Source organism: Balaenoptera physalus (assembly GCF_965194825.1).
Source record: "Balaenoptera physalus genome assembly, chromosome: 3".
NCBI lineage: Eukaryota > Metazoa > Chordata > Mammalia > Artiodactyla > Balaenopteridae > Balaenoptera > Balaenoptera physalus.
Genome location: NC_138890.1, coordinates 134,820,095 through 134,841,545, shown reverse-complemented (window position 1 = coordinate 134,841,545; position 21,451 = coordinate 134,820,095). Strand labels below are relative to the sequence as shown.

The 21,451-nt window shown below is 35.6% G+C and overlaps 1 protein-coding gene across 3 annotated transcripts in view; it reads left to right on the top strand.

Annotated features, from left to right (window-relative positions):
* MTREX (Mtr4 exosome RNA helicase) overlaps window positions 1-21,451 on the top strand; it is a 130,985-nt gene that overhangs the window by 64,716 nt on the left and 44,818 nt on the right. For all 3 annotated transcript variants that reach the window (XM_082457589.1, XM_082457588.1, XM_082457590.1), the window contains 2 exons: window positions 8,639-8,811; window positions 9,410-9,478. In XM_082457589.1, the coding sequence (XP_082313715.1) occupies window positions 8,639-8,811; window positions 9,410-9,478 (242 nt within the window). The remainder of the gene's footprint in view (window positions 1-8,638; window positions 8,812-9,409; window positions 9,479-21,451) is intronic.

Below are 21,451 nucleotides of genomic sequence, written 5' to 3'. Positions count from 1 at the left end.
TAATTTTTTTTTTCTTTTTTTACTTTTAAAATGGGATGCCTCCTAAGTGAATTTTTAAGTTGGTGTCATCTACTTAGAATAGATGCAGAAAGGAAAAGACCTGGGAAATTGGGGAGAGAAACAAACTTTTAATAGTTTTTTGTTTGTTTGTTTTTAATCAGAAGATCATGTTGTTGGTGACGACATCTTTCCCTTCTGTCTCCATGCAGTAGATTGGATTTCTTGCTGTGTATAAGGATGACTGTGTGGGGTGGGAATTCAGCCAGAAGTTGGACATGCGTGGGGTATTAAGGAGGGTTCAGGAATCAAAAACTTTGCTTCTCTTATTCCCATGCCTGATATCATGGTCCTAGGCTATCACATTTACCTTTTTCTTCTTTCCGTCTTTCCAAAAGAATAAACTAAATGCCTAAGAGAGTGCAAAAGACCAGAAGTTAGAGGGAGCAGTCTGTGAGAAGGTTGAAGATGATAATTTTAAAATAATAATAATACAGTAATATCCTTCCTCAGTGTTTACAGTGTGCTATACTGTTAGCTGAGTACTTTCCATATGTTCTGTCAGTCTCTAACTATAGCCTTGTGGGGTATGGCCACTATTGTTATCCTCATTTTGTGAGTAAAGAAACTAAAGCACACAGGTTAAATACAGGAGTTTGGTCAATGGCATAGAATTGAGAGTCCAGAAATAAACCCATATATCTGTGGTCAATTGATTTTTGACAAGTGCTGCTGTGACAATTGATAGCCACATGCAAAAAAAGTGAATTTGGACCCTTACCTCACACCATATACACAAATTAACTGAAAATGGCTGAAAGTCCTAAATAAACAGCTGAAACCATAAATCTCTGAAGAAAACATAGCTAAAAATCTACATAACCTTAGATATGGCAGTGGTTTCTTACATAAGATACCAAAAGTACAAGCAACAAAAGAAAAAATAAATAAATTGGATTTTATCTAAATTTTAAAACTTTTGCACTTCAATATATACCAACAATAAAGTGAAAAGAAAACCCACAGAGTGGGAGAAAATATTTGCAAATCATGTATCTGATAAGGGTCTAGTATCCAGAATATATAAAGACCACTTACAACTCAACAACAAAAAGCAAACAATGTAATTTCTTTTTCTAAACATCTTTATTGGAGTATAATTGCTTTACAATGGTGTGTTAGTTTCTGCTTTATAACACAGTGAATCAGCTATACATATACATATGTCCCCATATCTCCTCCCTCTTGCGTCTCTCTCCCACCCTCCCTATCCCATCCCTCTAGGTGGTCACAGAGCACCGAGCTGATCTCCCTGTGCTATGTGGCTGCTTCCCACTAGCTATCTATTTTACATTTGGTAGTGTTTGTATGTCCATGCCACTCTCTCACTTCATCCCAGCTTACCCTTCCCCCACCCCGTGTCCTCAAGTCCATTCTCTACGTCTGCATCTTTATTCCTCTCCTGGCCCTAGGTTCTTCAGAACCTTTTTCTTTTTTTTTTCTTTTTTTTTTTTAGATTCCATATATATGTGTTATCATACGGTATTTGTTTTTCTCTTTCTGACTTACTACCCTCTGTATGACAGGTCCATCCACCTCACTACAAATAACTCAATTGCATTTCTTTTTATGGCTGAGTAATATTCCATTGTATATATGTGCCACATCTTTATCCATTCATCTGTCGATGGACACTTCGGTTGCTTCCATGTCCTGGCTGTTGTAAATAGAGCTGCAATGAAAATTGTGGTACATGACTCTTTTTGAATTATGGTTTTCTCAGGGTATATGCCCAGTAGTGGGATTGCTGGGTCGTATGGTAGTTCTATTTTTAGTTTTTTAAGGAACCTCCTTACTGTTCTCCATAGTGTCTGTATCAATTTACATTCCCACCAACAGTGCAAGAGGGTTCCCTTTTCTCCACACCCTCTCCAGCATTTATTGTTTGTAGATTTTTTGATGATGCCCTGACCGGTGTGAGGTGATACCTCACTGTAGTTTTGATTTGCATTTCTCTAATGATTAGTGATGTTGAGCGTCCTTTCATATGTTTGTTGGCAATCTGTATATCTTCTTTGGAGAAATGTCTATTTAGGTCTTCTGGCCATTTTTGGATTGGGTTGTTTGTTTTTTGATATTGAACTGCATAAGCTGCTTGTAAATTTTGGAGATTAATCTTTTGTCAGTTGCTTCCTTTGCAAATATTTTCTCCCATTCTGAGGGTTGTCTTTTTGTCTCGTTTATGTATTCCTTTGCTCTGCAAAAGCTTTTAAGTTTCATTAAGTCCCATTTGTTTATTTTTGTTTTTATTTCCATTTCTCTAGGAGGTGAGTCAAAAAGGATCTTGCTGTGATTTATGTCATAAAGTGTTCTGCCTGTGTTTTCCTCTGTGAGTTTTATATTTTCTGGCCTTACATTTCAGTCTTTAATCCATCTTGACTTTTACTTTTGTGTGTGGTGTTAGGGAGTGTTCTGATTTCATTCTTTTACATGTAACTGTCCAGTTTTCCCAGCACCACTTATTGAAGAGGCTGTCTTTTCTCCATTGTATACTGTTGCCTCCTTTATCAAAGATAAGGTGACCATATGTGTGGGTTTATCTCTGGGCTTTCTATCCTGTTCCATTGATCCATATTTCTGTTATTGTGTCAGTACCATACTGTCTTGATTACTGTAGCTTTGTGGTATAGTCTGAAGTCAGGGAGCCTGATTCCTCCAGCTCCATTTTTCTTTCTCGAGATTGCTTTGGCTATTCGGAGTCTTTTGTGTTTCCATACAAATTGTGAAATTTTTTGTTGTACTTCTGTGAAAAATGCCAGTGGTAGTTTGATAGGGATTGCATTGAACCTGTAGATTGCTTTGGGTAGTAATCATTTTCACAATGTTGATTCTTCCCATCGAAGAACATAGTATATCTTTCCATCTGTTTGTATCATCTTTATTTTCTTTCATCAGTGTCTTATAGTTTTCTGCATACAGGTCTCTTGTCGCCTTAGGTAGGTTTATTCCTAGGTATTTTATTCTTTTTGTTGCAGTGGTAAATGGGAGTGTTTCCTTAATTTCTCTTTCAGGTTTTTCATCCTTAGTGAATAGGAATGCAAGAGATTTCTGTGCATTAATTTTGTATCCTGCTACTTTACCAAATTCATTGATTAGCTCTATTAGTTTTCTGGTAGCATCTTTAGGATTCTCTGTGTATAGTATCATGTGACCTGCAAACAGTGACAGTTTTACTTCTTCTTTTCCAATTTGGATTCCTTTTATTTCTTCTTCATCTCTGATTGTTGTGGCTAAAACTTCCAAAACTATGTTGAATAATAGTGGTGAGAGTGGACATCCTTGTCTTGTTCCTGATCTTAGAGGAAATGGTTTCAGTTTTTCACCATTGAGAACAATGTTGGCAGTGGGTTTGTCATATATGACCTTTATTATGTTGAGGTAAGTTCCCTCTGTGCCTACTTTCTGGAGGGTTTTTATCATAAATGGGTCTTGAATTTTGTCAGAAGCTTTCTCTGCATCTATTGAGATGATCATATGGTTTTTCTCCTTCAATTTGTTAATATGGTTTATCAGACTGATTGCTTTGCGTATATTGAAGAATCCTTGCATTCCTGGGGTAAACCCCACTTGATCATGGTGTATGGTCCTTTAAATGTGCTGTTGGATTCTGTTTGCTAGTATTTTGTTGAGGATTTTTGCATCTATGTTCATCGGTGATATTGGCCTCTAATTTCCTTTCTTTGTGACATCTTTGTCTGGTTTTGGTATCAGGGTGATGGTGGCCTCATAGAAAGAGTTTGGGAGTGTTCCTCCCTCTGCTATATTTTGGAAGAGTTTGAGAAGGATAGGTGTTAGCTCTTCTCTAAATGTTTGATAGAATTTGCCTGTGAAGCCATCTGGTCCTGGGCTTTTGTTTGTTGGAAGATTTTTAATCACAGTCTCAGTTTCAGTGCTTGTGATTGGTCTGTTTATATTTTCTATTTCTTCCTGGTTCAGTCTCGGAAGGTTGTACTTTTCTAAGAATTTGTCCATTTCTTCCATGTTGTCCATTTTATTGTCATAGAGTTGCTTGTAGTAATCTCTCATGATCCTTTGTATTTCTGCAGTGTCTGTTGTTACTTCTCCTTTTTCATTTCTAATTCTACTGATTTGAGTCTTCTCCCTTTTTTTCTTGATGAGTCTGGCTAATGGATTATCAATTTTGTTTATCTTCTCGAAGAACCAGCTTTTAATTTTATTGATCTTTGCTGTCATTTACTTAATTTCTTTTTCATTTGTTTCTGATCTGATCTTTATGATTTCTTTCCTTCTGCTAACTTTGGGGTTTTTTTGTTCTTCTTTCTCTAATTGCTTTAGGTGTAAGTTTAGGTTGTTTATTTGAGATGTTTCTTGTTTCTTGAGGTAGGATTGTATTGCTATAAACCTCCCTCGTAGAACTGCTTTTGCTGCATCCCATAGGTTTTGGGTTGTCGTGTTTTCATTGTCATTTGTTTCTAGGTATTTTTGGATTTCCTCTTTGATTTCTTAAGTGATCTCTTGGTTACTTAGTAGGGTATTGTTTAGCGTCCATATGTTTGTATTTTTCCAGATGTTTTCCTGTGATTGATACCTAGTTTCATAGCATTGTGGTCAGAAAAGATACTTCAAACGATTTCAGTTTTCTTAAATTTACCAAGACTTGATTTGTGACCCAGGATATGATCTATCCTGGAGAATGTTCCAGGAGCACTTGAGAAGAAAGTGTATTCTGTTGTTTTTGGATGGAATGTCCTATAAATATCAATTAAGTCCATCTTGTTTAATGTATCATTTAAAGCTTGTGTTTCCTTATTAATTTTCATTTTGGATGATCTGTCCATTGATGAAAGTGGCATGTTAAAGTCCCCTACTATGATTGTGTTACTGTCGATTTCCCCTTTTATGGTTGTTAGCATTTGCCTTATGTATTGAGGTGCTCCTATGTTGAGTGCATAAATATTTACAATTGTTATATCTTCTTCCTGGATTGATCCCTTGCTCATTATGTAGTGTCCTTCTTTGTCTCTTGTAATAATCTTCATTTTAAAGTCTATCTTGTCTGATACAAAAATTGCTACTCTAACTTTCTTTTGATTTCCATTTGCTTAGAATATCTTTTTCCATCCCCTCACTTTCAGTCTGTATGTGTCCCTAGGTCTGAAGTGGGTCTCTTGTAGACAGCATATATACGGGTCTTGTTTTTGTATCCATTCAGCCAGTCTATGTCTTTTGGTTGGAGCATTTAATCCATTTACATTTAAGGTAGTTATTGATATGTATGTTCCTATTACCATTTTCTTAATTGTTTGGGGTTTGTTATTGTAGGTCTTTTTCTTCTCTTGTGTTTCCTGCCTAGAGAAGTTCCTTTAGCGTTTGTTGTAAAGCTGGTTTGGTGGTGCTGATTTCTCTTAGCTTTTGCTTGTCTGTAAAGGTTTTAATTTCTCTGTCGAATCAGAATGAGATCCTTGCTGGGTAGAGTAATCTTGTTTCTAGGTTTTTCCCTTTCATTACTTTAAATATGTCCTGCCACTCCCTTCTGGCTTGCCTAGTTTCTGCTGAAAGATCAGCTGTTAACCTTATGGGGATTCCCTTGTATGTTATTTGTTGTTTTTCCCTTGCTGCTTTTAATATTTTTTCTTTGTATTTAATTTTTGATCATTCAATTAATATGTGTCTTGTCTTGCTTCTCCTTGGATTTATCTTGTATAGGACTCTCTGTGCTTCTGGACTTGACTATTTCCTTTCCCATATTAGGGAAGTTTTCAACTATAATCTCTTCAAATGTTTTCTGAGTCCATTTCTTTTTCTCCTCTTCTTCTGGGACCCCCTATAATTCGAATGTTGGTGCGTTTAATGTTGTCCCAGAGGTCTCTGAGACTGTCCTCAATTCTTTTCATTCTTTTTTCTTTATTCTGCTGTGCGGTAGTTATTTCCACTGTTTTATCTTCCAGGTCACTTATGCGTTCTTCTGCCTCAGTTATTCTGCTATTGATTTCTTCTAGAGAATTTTAAATTTCATTTATTGTGTTGTTCATCATTGTTTTTTTCCTCTTTAGTTCTTCTAGTTCCTTGTTCAAAATTTCATGTATTTTCTCCATTGTATTTCCAAGATTTTGGATCATCTTTACTATCATGACTCTGAATTCTTTTTCAGGTTGACTGCCTATTTCCTCTTCATTTGTTTGGTCTGGTGGGTTTTTACATTGCTCCTTCATCTGCTGTGTGTTTCTCTGTGTTCTCATTTTGGTTAACTTACTGTGTTTGGGGTCTCCTTTTCGCAGGCTGCAGGTTCGTAGTTCCTTTTGTTTTTGGTGTCTGCCCCCAGTGGCTAAGGTTGGTTCAGTGGGTTGTGTAGGCTTCCTGGTTGAGGGAACTGGTTCCCGTGTTCCAGTGGATGTGGCTGGGGTGTGTCTTTCTGGTGGGCAGGACCATGTCTGGTGGTGTGTTTTGGGGTGTCTGTGACCTTATGATTTTAGGCAGCCTCTCTGCTAATGGGTGGTGTTGTGTTCCTGTCTTGCTAGTTGTTTGGCATAGAGTGTCCAGCACTGTACCTTGCTGGTTGTTCAGTGGAGCTGGGTCTTAGCATTGAGATGGAGATCTCTAGAAGAGCTTTCGCCATTTGATATTACGTGGAGCCTGGAAGTCTCTGGTGGACCAGTGTCCTTAACTCGGCTCTCCCACCTCAGAGGCACTGGCCTGAAACATGGCCAGAGCACCAAGACCCTGGCAGCCACATGGCTTGTGTTACTGCAGAAATTATCCCAGTCCTCAGAACAGTCTCTCTACAGCTTTGAGTGGAGTTCAAACTTCAGTGCAATTCATGTAAAAACAAGCAACCCTAGTTCATAGATCACATTGGTTTCCATCCACAGTATTCAGGGTCCATGGAACTCCTGACCTCCTAGTGTTGGAGGTTCTCCTGCAGAGGCGAGGAGTGGCTTGGCTCACCGTGGGGACAAGGACACTGGCCCTAATTTTTAAATGGACAAAAGATCTGAATAGACATTTTTCCAGAGAAGATATATAAGTACATGAAGAAGATATATAAGTATATCTTTTCATATAAGTACATGAAAAGATGGTCGACATCATTAGGGAAATGCATATCATAACCACATTGAGATACCTCACACTCCCTAGGATGGGTATTTATTTTTTTTAGGTAATTAACAAAATGGTGTGGCTGTTGTAGAAAATAGTTTAGCACTTCCCCAGCAATTTAAATATAGAATTACTCTAAGACCCAGCAATGCCATCCACTCATGGTATATAAGCAAAAGAATTGGAAATACATTCAAACAGAAACTGGTGCATGAATGTTCATAGCAGCATTTCTAACGGTAGCCAAAAGGTAGAAATAATCCAAATGTCCATCAACTGTTAAACAAAATGGTGTACCCATATAGTGTGATATTATTCCACTATTAAAAGAAATGATGTACTGATACATGCCACAACATGGATGAACTTTGACAAGATTATGCTAAGTGAAGGAAGCCAAAGATAAAAGCCACACATTTTATGATTCCGTATATATGGAATATCTAGAATAGGCAAATTCATGCAGACAGAAAGGTTGCCAGGGTCTGGTGGAGGAAAGAATGAGTAGTGTTTGCTTAAAGGGTATGGAGTTTTGGGGTAGTGAAAATATTCTAGAACTACATGGTAGTGATGGTTTCATATATTGTTAGTATACTACATGTCATTAATGGTGAATTTTATGTGTATTTTACCCAAGTAAAAATAGTGTTTGTTCACAGTGGGAAAGAGGCATAATGGAATGAGTGAGGAAGGGAGGTCAGCCCTAGATGCAAGAATTTGGGCAGGGAATGGCATCAGAGATAGTTAGATTAACTAAAAGGACAGTTGCTGAAAGGGGCTAGTGTTTTGGCCACTGACTGAGTAGAGGGATAACTATGGTTGAATTTCCTGTCTTCTGTTTTAGGAGACATAGTCCCAGGTGGTGGTGGAAGCCTGATGACATTAACAAATTGGGTTTTTTGCTGAGTTAAAGCAGCATATTAGGAGATTCAAAATAGTGCTGTCCAGTAGAACTTTCTGTGGAAATACTCTCTCTGTGCTTTTCAAGTACAGAAGTCAACGGCCACATATGGCTGTTGAGCATTTGAAATGGTGCTAGTGCAATTGAAGAGCTAAATGATTAATTTAATTTTAATTATTTTAAATTTAACTAGCCACATAGTGTCTACTGGGTATTATACTGGAAGGTGCTGATATGGAACATTTCTACCATAATACAAAGTTTTACAGGGCAGTGCTTGTTCAACAGTGTAGGTCTAGATTTCTCAGAAATAGTCTTCTCCCCCTATCCACAGGAGAGAATTAACTTACCAGATAAAACCACTCCAGTTCAGAATCACTTTGAGGTCACAGTGAGTTGGGAAACTGTGAGAAGAGATAGAGAACGTGAACCTTAATGGGGAAGGGAGAAACTAGACAGCATGTCTTATGGTTTTCTCTGAATCTTTTCCTCAAAGCTTCTAACCTAAGCAGTCTGAATTTTTCCCTACAATTGTAGTAGGAAAAAAAGATTTATCTTTGGTATAATTTACATAAGATGTATAATTTTGTGATGTTGTGTATGTGTTTTATTTACTTACAGAGGTAAAGAACTCAGAAGAACAGTATAATAAAATAGTAATACCAAATGAAGAAAGTGTAGTCATCTATTATAAGATTAGGCAGCAGCTTGCCAAATTGGGTAAAGAAATTGAAGAATATATTCACAAACCAAAATATTGCTTACCATTTCTACAACCAGGTCGTTTGGTAAAGGTATGTCATTATTTTTTTCATAAATTATTTCAATATTTAGTGTGTTTTGGATGAAGATTCCAGTTTTTTTTCTTATCTTGGTAAAATACAGTAGTTTTTTTATCTATATTAATTTTATTCTTTTACCTGTTTCATGTGGCACTAAGGAAGGAGGGGTCATGTGAAGGCCTTTTAATCACTACTAATTTTCATTTGGGGGATATAAATTGAAGTGGACAGTTTTGGAATTAACATGAAATATTTCCAGTTATGAAATGCTGTCCCAGAATAAGGCAGTTTTAAGACCTGGATGAATTCATTAGCTATAAAAGACTTCAGATATTCTCCAAACAAATACACCATATCATTTTAACATTTATTTGCCAACTGAGAGATTCCTGTTATTGCTGTTCTGGAATCCCTTGAAATTGGCAGTGATTTCTTTCTGTAGGGTTAATTTCTTTTTTTTTTCCTTTTTTTTTTAAGTTTAACAATGATCTTTCAAAAAAATATTTTATCAGGAGAACTCAAAGTTTTATTAGCCTGTAATGTGGGCATGATATCTAAATTGCCTTTTGGACATAAACATTCCTTTTTACTTGCTTTACTTTCTTTTCAGGTAAAGAATGAAGGAGACGATTTTGGCTGGGGTGTAGTGGTGAATTTCTCAAAAAAATCAAATGTTAAGGTAAACTGTTGTCCTAAAAGTGGAATTGTATGTAAATTTTTAGTGAAATGTTTTTTCAGGCTCAGGAAGTTGATCAGATTAGAAATGCCATTACCAAAAGAAAGAAAGAAAGAAAGAAATAGCATTACCTTAAGAGAAACTGTAATAAATTCTATATAAGGAATTAATTTTTTGAATAATCATAAATTTTATCCTTAAAGTGGTATGGTTATTTTCCTAACACTATCACAGATTTTAATTTCATGACAGTTTTACATTTCTTCTCTGAGTTCACCAGTCCTTTTTATAAATTTACTATTTAAATTGAATATTAGAAAAAATTAGCATCTGACACTGAAAACTGGAATTTTGATTCAGGTATATGTTAGAGACTTAAAAGAAAGAACTTAGGAAAGCTGGTTAATTTTACTTACTCTCTCTACATGAAGGCAATAATAAAGTTGCTTTTGGTCATTATTTATATAAATACTTTGAAAAGATTACATATACATAAAGTCAAGGATGATTTTGATAATTTGTTACAAAAATGATTACCTCAAAATTAAATCAGGCTTCCCGTCTATTATATTTTCTTTACCTGCAATAGGCACCAACCAACAGGTGCCAGTATATGACCTCAAGCAAGACGTTCTGAATCTTCATGCCTGTTTTTTCTTTTCTTTAAAATGAAGGGTTTGCATGAGATGATTTCATGATTTTGTCATTAACTTCTTTGTCCCGCCTATGTGTAAAGGCAATTGAGAATTAAGCTTTGGGATTGAAAGTTAGTCCTGAAATATGTAAATGAACTTTGCGATACTGTGGAGAAATAATTAAGTTCATAGGTTTGTGATAGGAGTTTTGATTAATGATCTACGATTAATCCCACTGAATAGATTATTACCATTTTCATAATTTACAGGAATTTTTTTCAAAGTATTGTCACACTCATTGTCTCATTTGATTCTAATTTAAGAAGCATTCATTGACTATAGACACAATTCCTGTACTTACTCATTTTATGAACAGAGGCAAGCAGGTAATGAAAATGTAAGGCAGAATATGAAATGATTTAGTAAAGATATAAGCAAAGTGCATTTGGAGCAGGAGGAGGAAGAAATTTTGTCTGAGCTATTAGAGATGGCACCTGAGAAGGAAGAGAATTTAAAATTTTAAATGGAACCTTGAACACTAAGTAGAATTTCATTTGATGGATATTCGCTGGTGGAAGTAGTATGCAGCAGGCACAGAACATTTCAGGTGAAGGGAAGGAGTAAAATCATAAAAAGTATTGAGGTTAATCATGGAAAGTATTTAAAATACAGATTTTGAGTATGTTGGGTCTAGATTTAAATATTTGAAAGCAGTGGCAGGCCATTGAAGGTTAATTGGTTGGTTGATTGGTTTGCTTGGGTTTTTTTTTCTTCCAGTTTTATTGAGATACAGTTGACATACAGCATTCTATAAATTTAAAGTGTACAATGTAATGATTTGACTTACATACATCGTGAAATGATTACCACAGTACGTTGAGTGAACACCCATCATCGCACGTAGATACATTAAAGAAATTTAAAAACTCTTTTTTCCTTGTGATGAGAATTCTTAGGATTTACTCTCTTAACTTTCATGTATAACAGCACTGTTATAATTATAACGTTATAATTATATTATAACGTTATAATTAACAGCACTGTTGGTTATATTTATCATGTTGTACGTTATATCCCTAGTATTTATTTATCTTATAACTAGAAGTTTATATCTTTTTATTACTTTCATCTAATTCCCCCTTCCCCTACCCCTGCCTCTGGAAACCACAAATCTGATCTCTTTGTCTATGAGTTTGTTTGTTTTTGGAGCATAATTGACTGACAACACTGTTAGTTCCTATTACACAACATAATGATATATTTCTGTACATTTCAAAATGTTCGTAATGATAATTCTAGTTGTCACCAGGAAAATATATTACATAGTTATAGACTATATTCCCCACACTGTACATTTCATGCCTGTGACTCATTTATTTAGTAACTAAAAGTTTGTACCTCTTAATTTCCCTCAACTATTTCTCTCCTCCTCCCCTCCCCTTCCCTCTGGCAGCCATCTTTTCTCTGCATCAATGACTGTTTCTGTTTGGTTCTGTTTGTTCACTCGTTTTGTTTTTCATATTCCACATTTAAGTGAAGTCATCTAGTATTTGTCATTCTCTCTCTGGCTTATTTCATTTAGCATAATACTCTCCAGGTCCATCCATGTTGTTGGACATGGCAAGGTTTCATTCTTTTTCATGGCTTAGTAATATTCCTGTGTGTGTGTTTGTGTGTGTGTGGGAGAGAGAGAGACATCTTCTTTCCTCTATTGATGGCACTTGCGTTGCTTCCATATCTTGTCTATTATGAGATACACAGTAATACTGCAAGGGACATAGGTGTGCATATATCTTTTTGAATAATAGTGTTTTTGTTTTCTTCAAATAAATACTCAGGAGTGGAATTGCTGAATCATTTGGTAGTTATATTTTCACTTTTTTGAGGAACCGCCATACTGTTTTCCATAGTGACTGCACCAGTTTACATTCCCACCAACAGTGCACAGGGGTTCCCTTTTTTCCATATCCTCACCAACATTTTTATTTCTTGTCATTTTGATAATAGTCATTCTGTCAGGTGTGAGGTGAATAGCTCATTGTGGTTTTGATTTGCATTACCCTTATGATTAGTGATGTTGCATCTTTTCATGTACCTGATGGCCATCCTAATGACTTCTTTGGAAAAACATCTACTCAGGCCCTCTGCCATTTTTTAATCAGGTTGTCTGGTTTTTTTGATGTCGAGTTTTGTGAGTTCTTTGTATATTTTGGATATTAACCCCTTATCGGATATATCGTTTGCAGATACCTTTTCCCGTTCAGTCGGTGAGCTTTTAGTTTTGTTCATAGTTTCCTTCACTGAGCAAAACCTTTTCAGTTTGATTTAGTCCCATTTGTTTATTTTTGCTTTTGTTTCCCTTGCCTGAGGAGACAGATCCAAAAAAATATTACCAAGACCAGTGTCAAAGACTTTACTGCCTGTGTTTACTTCTGGAAGTTTTATGGTTTCACACCTTACATTTAAGTCTTTAATCCATTTTGAATTTATTTTTGAGCATAGTGTGGGAGAGTAGTCTGGTTTGATTCTTCCACGTGTAGCTGTCCAGTTTTCCCAACACCATTTGTTGAAGAGGCTGTCTTTTCCCCATTGTATATTCTTGCCTGCTTTGTCATAGATTAATTGCCCATATAATAGCGTGGGTCCATTTCTGGACTCTATGCTGTTCCATTGATCTATGTGTCTTTTTTTTACGACAGTACCGTGCTGTTTTGATGACTGTAGCTTTGTAGTATAGTTTTTTTGTTTTTTGGGGTTTTTTTATTTATAGCTGTGTGGGGTCTTCGTTTCTGTGCAAGGGCTTTCTCTAGGTGCGGCGAGCAGGGGCCACTCTTCATTGCGGTGCGCAGGCCTCTCACTATCGTGACCTCTCTTGTTGTGGAACACAGGCTCCAGACGCGCAGGCTCAGTAATTGTGGCTCACGGGCCCAGTTGCTCCGCGGCATGTGGGATCTTCCCAGACCAGGGTTTGAACCCGTGTCCCCTGCATTGGCAGGCAGATTCTCAACCACTGCGCCACCAGGGAAGCCCCTGTAGTATAGTTTTGAATCAGGGAGTATAATACCTCCAGTTTTTGTTTTTCTTTCTCAAGCTTGTTGTGGCTCTTTGTGGTCTTTTGTGTTTCCATACATATTTTAGAATTATTTGTTCTAGTTATGTGAAAAATGCCATTGGTATTTGATAGGGATTGTATGGAAACTATAGATTGCCATGGGGAATATGGTCATTTTAACAATATTCTTCCAGTCTACAATCACAATATTCCTTTCCATCTGTTTGTGTTGTCTTCAATTTGTTTCATTACTGTCATGTACTTTCCCTATAGTATAGTATAGTTTTCTTATGGTACCGGTCTTTTACCTCCTTAGTAAGATGTAGTCCTAGGTATTTTATTCTCTTTGGTGCAATTGTGAATGGAATTGTTTTCTTGATTTCTCTTTCTGATAGTTCTTTGTTAGTGTATAGAAGTGCAGCAGATTTCTCTATATTAATTTTGTATCCTGCAACTTTACTGAATTCATTGATGAGTTCTAGTAGTTTTTGGTGGCATCTTTAGGATTTTCTATATATAGTGTCATGTCATCTTCAGACAGTTAAAGTTTTACTTCTTCCTTTCCAATTAGGATTCCTTTTATTTCTTTCTCTTGTCTGATTGTTGTGGCTAGGACTTCCACTACTGTGTTGAATAAAAGTGGCGAGAGTGGACATCTTTGTTTTGTTCCGGATCTTAGAGGAAATGCTTTCAGCTTTTTTACCATTGAGTATGATGTTAATTGTGGATTTGTCATATATGGCCTTTATTATGTTGAGGTATGTTCCCTCTGTACCTACTTTGTTGAGAGTTTTTATTGTAAATGGGTGTTGAATTTTATCAAAAGCTTTTTCTGCATTTATTGAGATGATCATGTGATTTTTATTCTTCAGTTTGTTAATGTGGTGTTTCATTGACTGATTTGTGGATATTGAACTGTCCTTGCATCCCTGAGATAAATCCCACTTGATCTTGGTTTTGGTCTTTTTAATGTAGTATTGAATTTGGTTGGCTAATATTTTGTTTAGGATTTTTGCATTTATGTTCAGCAGTGATATTAGCTTCTAATTTTTCTTGTGATATCTTTGGTTTTGGTATCAAGGTGGTGATGGCCTTGTAGAAGGAATTTGGAAGTGTTCCTTTCTCTACAATTTTTTGGAATAACTTGAGCAGGATAGTTGTTAACTCTTCCCTAAATGTTTAGTAGAATACACCTGAGATGCCATCTTGCACATCTTCACTTTCTTGGCTATGTTCTTTAAAGCACGAAAGTTTTAAATTTTGATACAATCCAATTTCTTTTGTTGTTGTTGTTACTTAGGCTTTTGATGTCATATATAAGAAACCACTGCCAACATCAAGATCATGAAGATTTACCCCTATGTTTTTTTCTACGTTTTATAGTTTTAGCTCTTAACATTTAGGTCTTTGTTCTGTTTTGAGCTGATTTTTATATGTGCCTTAAGAATCCAACTTTTTTCTTGTCCTAGGACTATTTGTTGGAAAATTCTTTTCTCATTAAACGATGCTGGCACCCTTGTCAAAACTCATATGATCATGGACACATGAGTTTATTTCTGGATTCTCAGTTCTGTTCAGTTGATCTATATCTTTATCCTCATGCCAGTACCATACTGTCTGTATTACTGTATGTTTGTAGTTAAGGTTTGAAGAAATGGATTGGTAAGACCTCCACCTTTATTCAAGATTGTGTTGTTGGCTATTCTATGACCCTTACAAGTCCATGTGAATTTTATTATCTGTCAGTTTCTACAAAGAAGTTAGCTGGGATTCTGATAGGGATTTCATTTAATCTTTAGATCATTTTGGAGAGAGTATTGTCAGCTACAAGTCTTGAGTCTTTCGATTGTGAACATAGGAAGTTTTCCCATTTTTTTAGATCTTTTGAAATTGCTTGCAACAGTAATTTGTTTTCCAAGTATAAATTTTGCACTTCTTTTGTTAAATTTATTCCTGAGTATTTTAATCTTTTGATGTTATCATAAATGGAATTGTTCTTTTGATTTCATTTTTTAATATTTCATGGCAAGTATATATTAACACAGTTGACTTTATATATTGATCTTGCATTCTGTAACTTTGCTAACTTTATTAGTTCTAATAGTTCTAATAGTGGGTTCTTTAGGATTTTCTTGTCTGCAAATAGAGGTGGTTTTACTTCTCCCTTTCCATTCTGGATGCATTTTATTTTCTCTTTTTGCCTAATAGGCCTGGCTAGAACCTCCAGTACAATATTGATGGAGCAGATGCCCTTGTCTTTTTCCTAATCTTGAGGTGGGGGGAACATTCATTGAGGTGGGGGAACATTCATTCTTTCACCATTAAGTATGTTTTCTTAAGTGTCCTTTATTGAGTTGAGGAAGTTTCCTTTTCCTAGTTTGTTGAGTGTTTTTGTCATGAGAGTTGTTTTTTGTCAAATGCTTTTTATATGCCTATTCAAATAATCATGTGGTTGTTTTTTATTCTCTTTTGTATTTAATCTGATGAAGTATATTATACTAATTGATTTTCAAATACTAAACCAACTTTGGATTCCTGGGATGAATCATACTTGTTCATTCCCTGTTATCCTTTTTCTGTGTTAATGGATTTGGTTTGCTAATATGTTGTTCAAGATATTTGCACCCATATTCAAAGGAGATAATGGTTTGTAGTTTTCTTTTCTTTTGCTGTCTTTCCCTGGGTTTGGTATCAGGGTAATGCCTGCCTCACATAATGAGTTAGGAAGTGTTCCCCTCCTCGTCTATTTTTTGGAGGAGTTTTTTAAGAATTTATATTGATTCTTCATATATTTGGCTGTGAGGTCACCTGCCTGGACTTTTCTTTGTGGATTGTTTATTGATTGTTAAATCAGCTTCTTTATTTGTTATAGGTCTGTTCAGATTGTCTGTTTCTGAAACAGTTTCAGTGATTTGTCTTTTTAGGAATTAGTCCATTTCATCTAAGTTACCTAGTTTAGTGGTGTACAGTTGTTCATAATATTGCTTTATAATCCTTTTTATTTCTGTAAAGTTGTTAGTAATGTCTCCTCTTTCATTTCTTTTTTTTTTTAACATCTTTATTGGAGTATAATTGCTTTACAATGGTGTGTTAGTTTCTGCTGTATCACAAAGTGAATCAGCTATATGTATACATATATCCCCATATCCCCTCCCTCTTGCTCTCCCTCTTGCTCTCCCTATCCCATCCCTCTAGGTCACAAAGCACCGAGCTGATCTCCCTGTGCTATGTGGCTGCTTCCCACTAGCTATCTATTTTACATTTGGTAGTGTATATATGTCCATGCCACTCTATCACTTTGTCCCAGCTTACCCTCCTCTTTCATTTCTGATTTTGATACTTTTAATCTTTCACCTAGCTAAAGGTTTATCAGTTTTGTTCATCTCAAAGAATCAGCTCTTGGTTTCATTGATTTTTCTTTATTTTTAAGTTTCATTAATTTCTGCTTTATTTATAATCTTTATAATTTCCTTCCATCTCCTAGCTTTAGATTTAGTTTGCAGTTCTTTGTCCGTTGTCTTTAAGTGAAAGATTAGGTTATTAATTTGAGATTTTCTTCTTTTATATAATACATTTATACCAATATCTTTTATAAGACGTTTATACCAATAAATTTCCATCTGCAAGGAATTTAGCTGCATGAATTTTGGCGTATTGTGTCTTCATTTTCATTCATCTCAAAGCATTTTTTAATTTCCCTTTTGAGTTCTTTGACCCATTGGTTATTTAAGAATGTGTTAATTTCCATATATTTGTGAATTTCCTGAATTTCTGTCTCCTTTTGATTTCTAATTTCATTCTGTTGTTGAGAACATACTTGATATTATTTCATTCCTTTTGAATTTAGTGAAGTTTGTGCAGTGACCTAACATGTTCTCTCCTGCAGAATGTTTCATGTGCAGTTGAGAAGAATGTATATTCTGTTGAGGTGAGATGTTCTTTAGGTATCTGTTAGGTCTAGTTTTTTTTTAGAGTGTTGTTCGGGTCTTCTATTTCTTTCCTTGCAGATCCTTCTTTCTAGTTGTTTTATGCATTGTTAAAAGTGGGGTATTGAAGTCTCTTTAACTATTATTGTTGAAATGTTATTTCTTCCTTCATTTCTGTCAATTTTTGCTTTATGTGTTTTGTGTTCTGCTAAAGTGTGTTTCATCTTATGATTAGTATAGCCCACTTCAGCTTTCTTTTGATTGTTGTTCATATGCTATATCTCTTTCCATCTTTTTTACTTTCAGTCTTTTTCGTATCAGTGAATTTAAGCTATGTCTCCTATAGACAGCATGGTTGGATATTGTTTTATCTAATCTGAAAAATCTCTGCCTATCGATTGGGCTGCTTAACCCATTCACATTTAATGTTATTATTGGTATGACTAGATTGATGGCTGTCTTTTTTTGTTTTCTATGTGTCATTTCTTTTTTTGTTTTTCTATTCCTCCTTTAGTGCTTTCTTTTGCATTGAGTACCTGTTTTCTAATGTGACATTTTAATTTATTTCATGGGCTTTTTTCTCTACCTGTATTTTTTGTTATTTTCTTAGTGGTTGCTAGGGCTTTCCATATACATATTAACATAATAGAATAAGCTTTAGATTTATACTAACTTAATTCCAGTTAGATATAGAAACATTACTCTTTTATGCCTCTGTTCCATTTTCCCTCTTTTTGTGGTATATATGTTATAGGTGTTATACCTATAAATGTTACAAACCCAACAATACATGTTATAATTATTACTTTAGATAATGTTATGACTTTTAAAGAAGCTTAGAGGAGAAAGGAGAGTAAGTATATATTTATAACTTCTGTTATATTAACCTTATTTATCATTTCTGGTTGTCTTTCTTAATTCCTATGAATTCAACTTACCATCTAGATTTATTGACTTAGCCCAATACTGCTTTGCTCCCACCTACTTCCTTTGTGCTATTATTGGCAAATATACTACATTTCTGTTATAGGCTCAACAGTCTCAAAAATTCAATATATACATTTTGTTTTATATAATGAGTTTTTAAGTCATTTAAGAGAAAAGGAAATAGTCAATTATTTTGTCTTTTATAATTACCATTACCAGAGTTGTTTCTTCATATGGATTCAATATTACGACTGGTGTCACTTACTTTCAGCCTGAAGAACTTCCTTTAGTGTTTTATGTAAAGCTAGTATGCCAGCAAAAAATTCTCTCAGTTTTTTGTTTATTCGGGAATGCTTGTTTTTGAACGATAACTTTGCCTGCATATAGATTTCTTGGTTAAGAGGTTTATTCTGTGAATATGCTAACCCACTGCCTCTGGCCTCCATCATTTCTCCTGAGAAGTTTCTGCTATTAACCTTATTGTAGTCTCCTTGTAAAAAATAAGTCTTGTTTTTCTCTTACTCCTTTCAAGATTTTCTGCTTATGTTTGGTTTTTGCATTTTTGCTGTGGTATGTGTATTTGGGCATCTTTTTGCATTTACTCTGTTTGGAGTTCATTGAGTTTCCTGTAGTGTTTTTCAATTAATTTTGGTAAGTTTTCAGCCATTATTTTATTAAATATTTTTTCATTACTTCTTTCCTCTTTTTCTGGTATTCCCATTATGTTTATGCTGTCATTCTTATCGGTGACCTACATTTCTCTGTGGCTTTGTTCATTTTTCTTCCTTTTTTTTTCCTCCCTCTGTTTTTGGATTGTATCATCTCTTCCAGCCTATCTTCAAATTTGTTAATGCTTTCTTGTACTTCACATATGCTGTTGAATTCCTCTAGTGAGTTTTTCATTTCAGGTATTTCACTTTTGAAATCCAGAATTTCCTGTTGGTTCTTTTTATCATATCTATCTATTGATATTCTCTATCTGATTGTTATTGTCAATCAAATTGGGACATTGATTATTGTCCCTTCCTTTACTTCTTTAATTATGGTTCCATAGTTCTTTGCGCATATTTATAATGGCTACCTTTAAGACTTGTTTAATCCAACATGTGGTCACTCTCACAGGCACTTTCTGTTGCCTGCTTTTTTTTCTGTTTTATTCGTTATGGTTCATACTTTTCTGTCTTTGTCCATGTCTCATAATTTTTCCTTAGAAATTGGACATTTTAAATAATATATTGTAGCACTCTTGGTACTGGTTTCCCCCACCCCCCAAGCCAGGTTTATTGTTGTTATTTGCTTGTTTATATGTTTCATGAGCAGCTAGATTTTTTGAGTGAAGTGTATTCCACCTCCCTCTTCCCCCTACAGTGCTGAACCTTTTATGTTGGCACAGCCTTGGATATGCCCATAGTTACTCTGGGATGACAGTGGTTTTAAAAAGGGTCTCTGTGTCTTTCCCTGAACATACCCTTCTGTTAAGCCCCACTAATTGCAGGAGGCTCCTCCTAGCTTCCCCCCCACCTCCCCCCCCACCCCAGGTTCTCTCCTGTAAACTAGCTGGCCTCCACATTTTGTCTGTATTTCCAGTGATTCTACAGATTTCCTCCATTTGTGTTTCACCACGGCCTTCACTGTTTTGGAGCATGCTCTAAAGTTTGAACTTCCCCAGCCTCTATTGTAAATGAAATCACGTTCTTTTGGAAGGTATTAAGAGCTGTTTTAAGGCCTGCTTCTCCCCCCAGGCACAATCTCTGAGCCAGGTTCTAAAGCTTGGTGTGGGAACAGTGGTCCATTTCTCTCTGGGTGACACTCCTGCTTTAGGACCTGAGGGCTAAGTGGAGCATAAGAGCCTTACATCTTCTCAGCTTGCCTCTCACAGCGTGGAATCAATGTCTTATAAGCCAGGACAAGGGCAGTTGAGGCCCCAGTATTCTCAGCAGTGCTACCCCCAAGATAGTCTCTGGCTAAGCAGTGGGGACGGGGCAGAAAAGGGGAGCCCCCACCTCTCAGCCCCTACAATCCCCTACTTGCCCAGAACTTAGCCCTAGCAATAGGTAGGTGGGAGCACGATAAGAAATGTTGATATCATGCTCTTCCTGGGAAGATAGACCTCTACCTGAGATTTGCAGGCGGAGCAGCCCTCCTGTGTTCTGGGCTTCACCAGTCTGCAATTCTTGTTTTCTTGAGTTAGGAAGGAGTGAGAGGGGAGTGGTCTTGGTTTAGATATCACAAATTCTTACTGAATTTTCATAGATTTCCTTGAATATGTTTCTTCCTTTGCTATATGCCCTTAGAACCATTTCCAGAGACTTTGAATGGTTGGGTTTTTGTAATTTTCTCCAGTTTTGCTGGGGAGCAGGTTTGTGGAGCTCCTTATGCTGTCATGCTGGTAGTTGACAGGTTTTACATTTTTAAAGGACAAAAATTATAGCGAATATAATTGCATTCACACACACACACACACACACACACACACACACACACACACACACTGTGGATACGTTTCTTAATTATTTGTCTCTACTGGTCCTTAATCCATGTATAAAAATAGTGCCAGTTGATGAGAGTTCTTTTAGGCAAAGATGGAATGGGGAATAGAGAGGAACACATTCATTTTATTCTGCTTAAATTGATGGTGAAACTGATTTTTCCATTGAGCTGTTTACATTTGTTCACTAAAAATATGAAGTACATTTTTATTAATTTTGTAATCTAGGTCAGAATACTAATTCAGAGATTTTTGTGGTCACTTGGGTTTGCTAGAGAGAGAGGCATCAACTTAAAAAATTTGCACAACCTAAAAGCTGAGAATTATGTTTTATTTGGTGGACTTACTGAGAAGCCAGTATATTTGAGGAAAAGTCATAAAATTATAAATCACATCAGTTCATTTAGTCCCATGTAATTAATTCCTGTTGATCTGGATGAAGTTGTCAGGTTTTCTATTAAAGTTTTGTAATTTCTTTCCTAGTTCAGGGGTATGACCTAAAAGTTAAAAGGAACAATATTTACCAAAGATTCCTTTTATGAATCTTCTTTTATGAATCTTCATTTTTAAAAAGCATCAGAGTAAAACAGTGATTGTCTATAAATGACAAGACTTAAAATGGCATGGTTAAAGATCTGATTACAGTGCAGTTGACAAGAAACTTGGGTGTTTCTGTGTCATACAACATTTTAAGATAATTATGAGTTATGACTAATAACATTATACCAGGGCATATCAGATTTTTAGGAATTAAATTTGGGGATATCTACATTAATGACATTTACCTATACAATATAACCTTAGAAGATTTATCTCCAGTAAATGGCAATGCTCCTCAAGTAATTTAACATACCATATAAGCCTAATTAGTTTAACATTCCTTTCTGAGATGTCTCAGAATTTCTTTGAAGCATCCTAGAGTTAGCTGGAGGTCAAAAGAACTTCAGT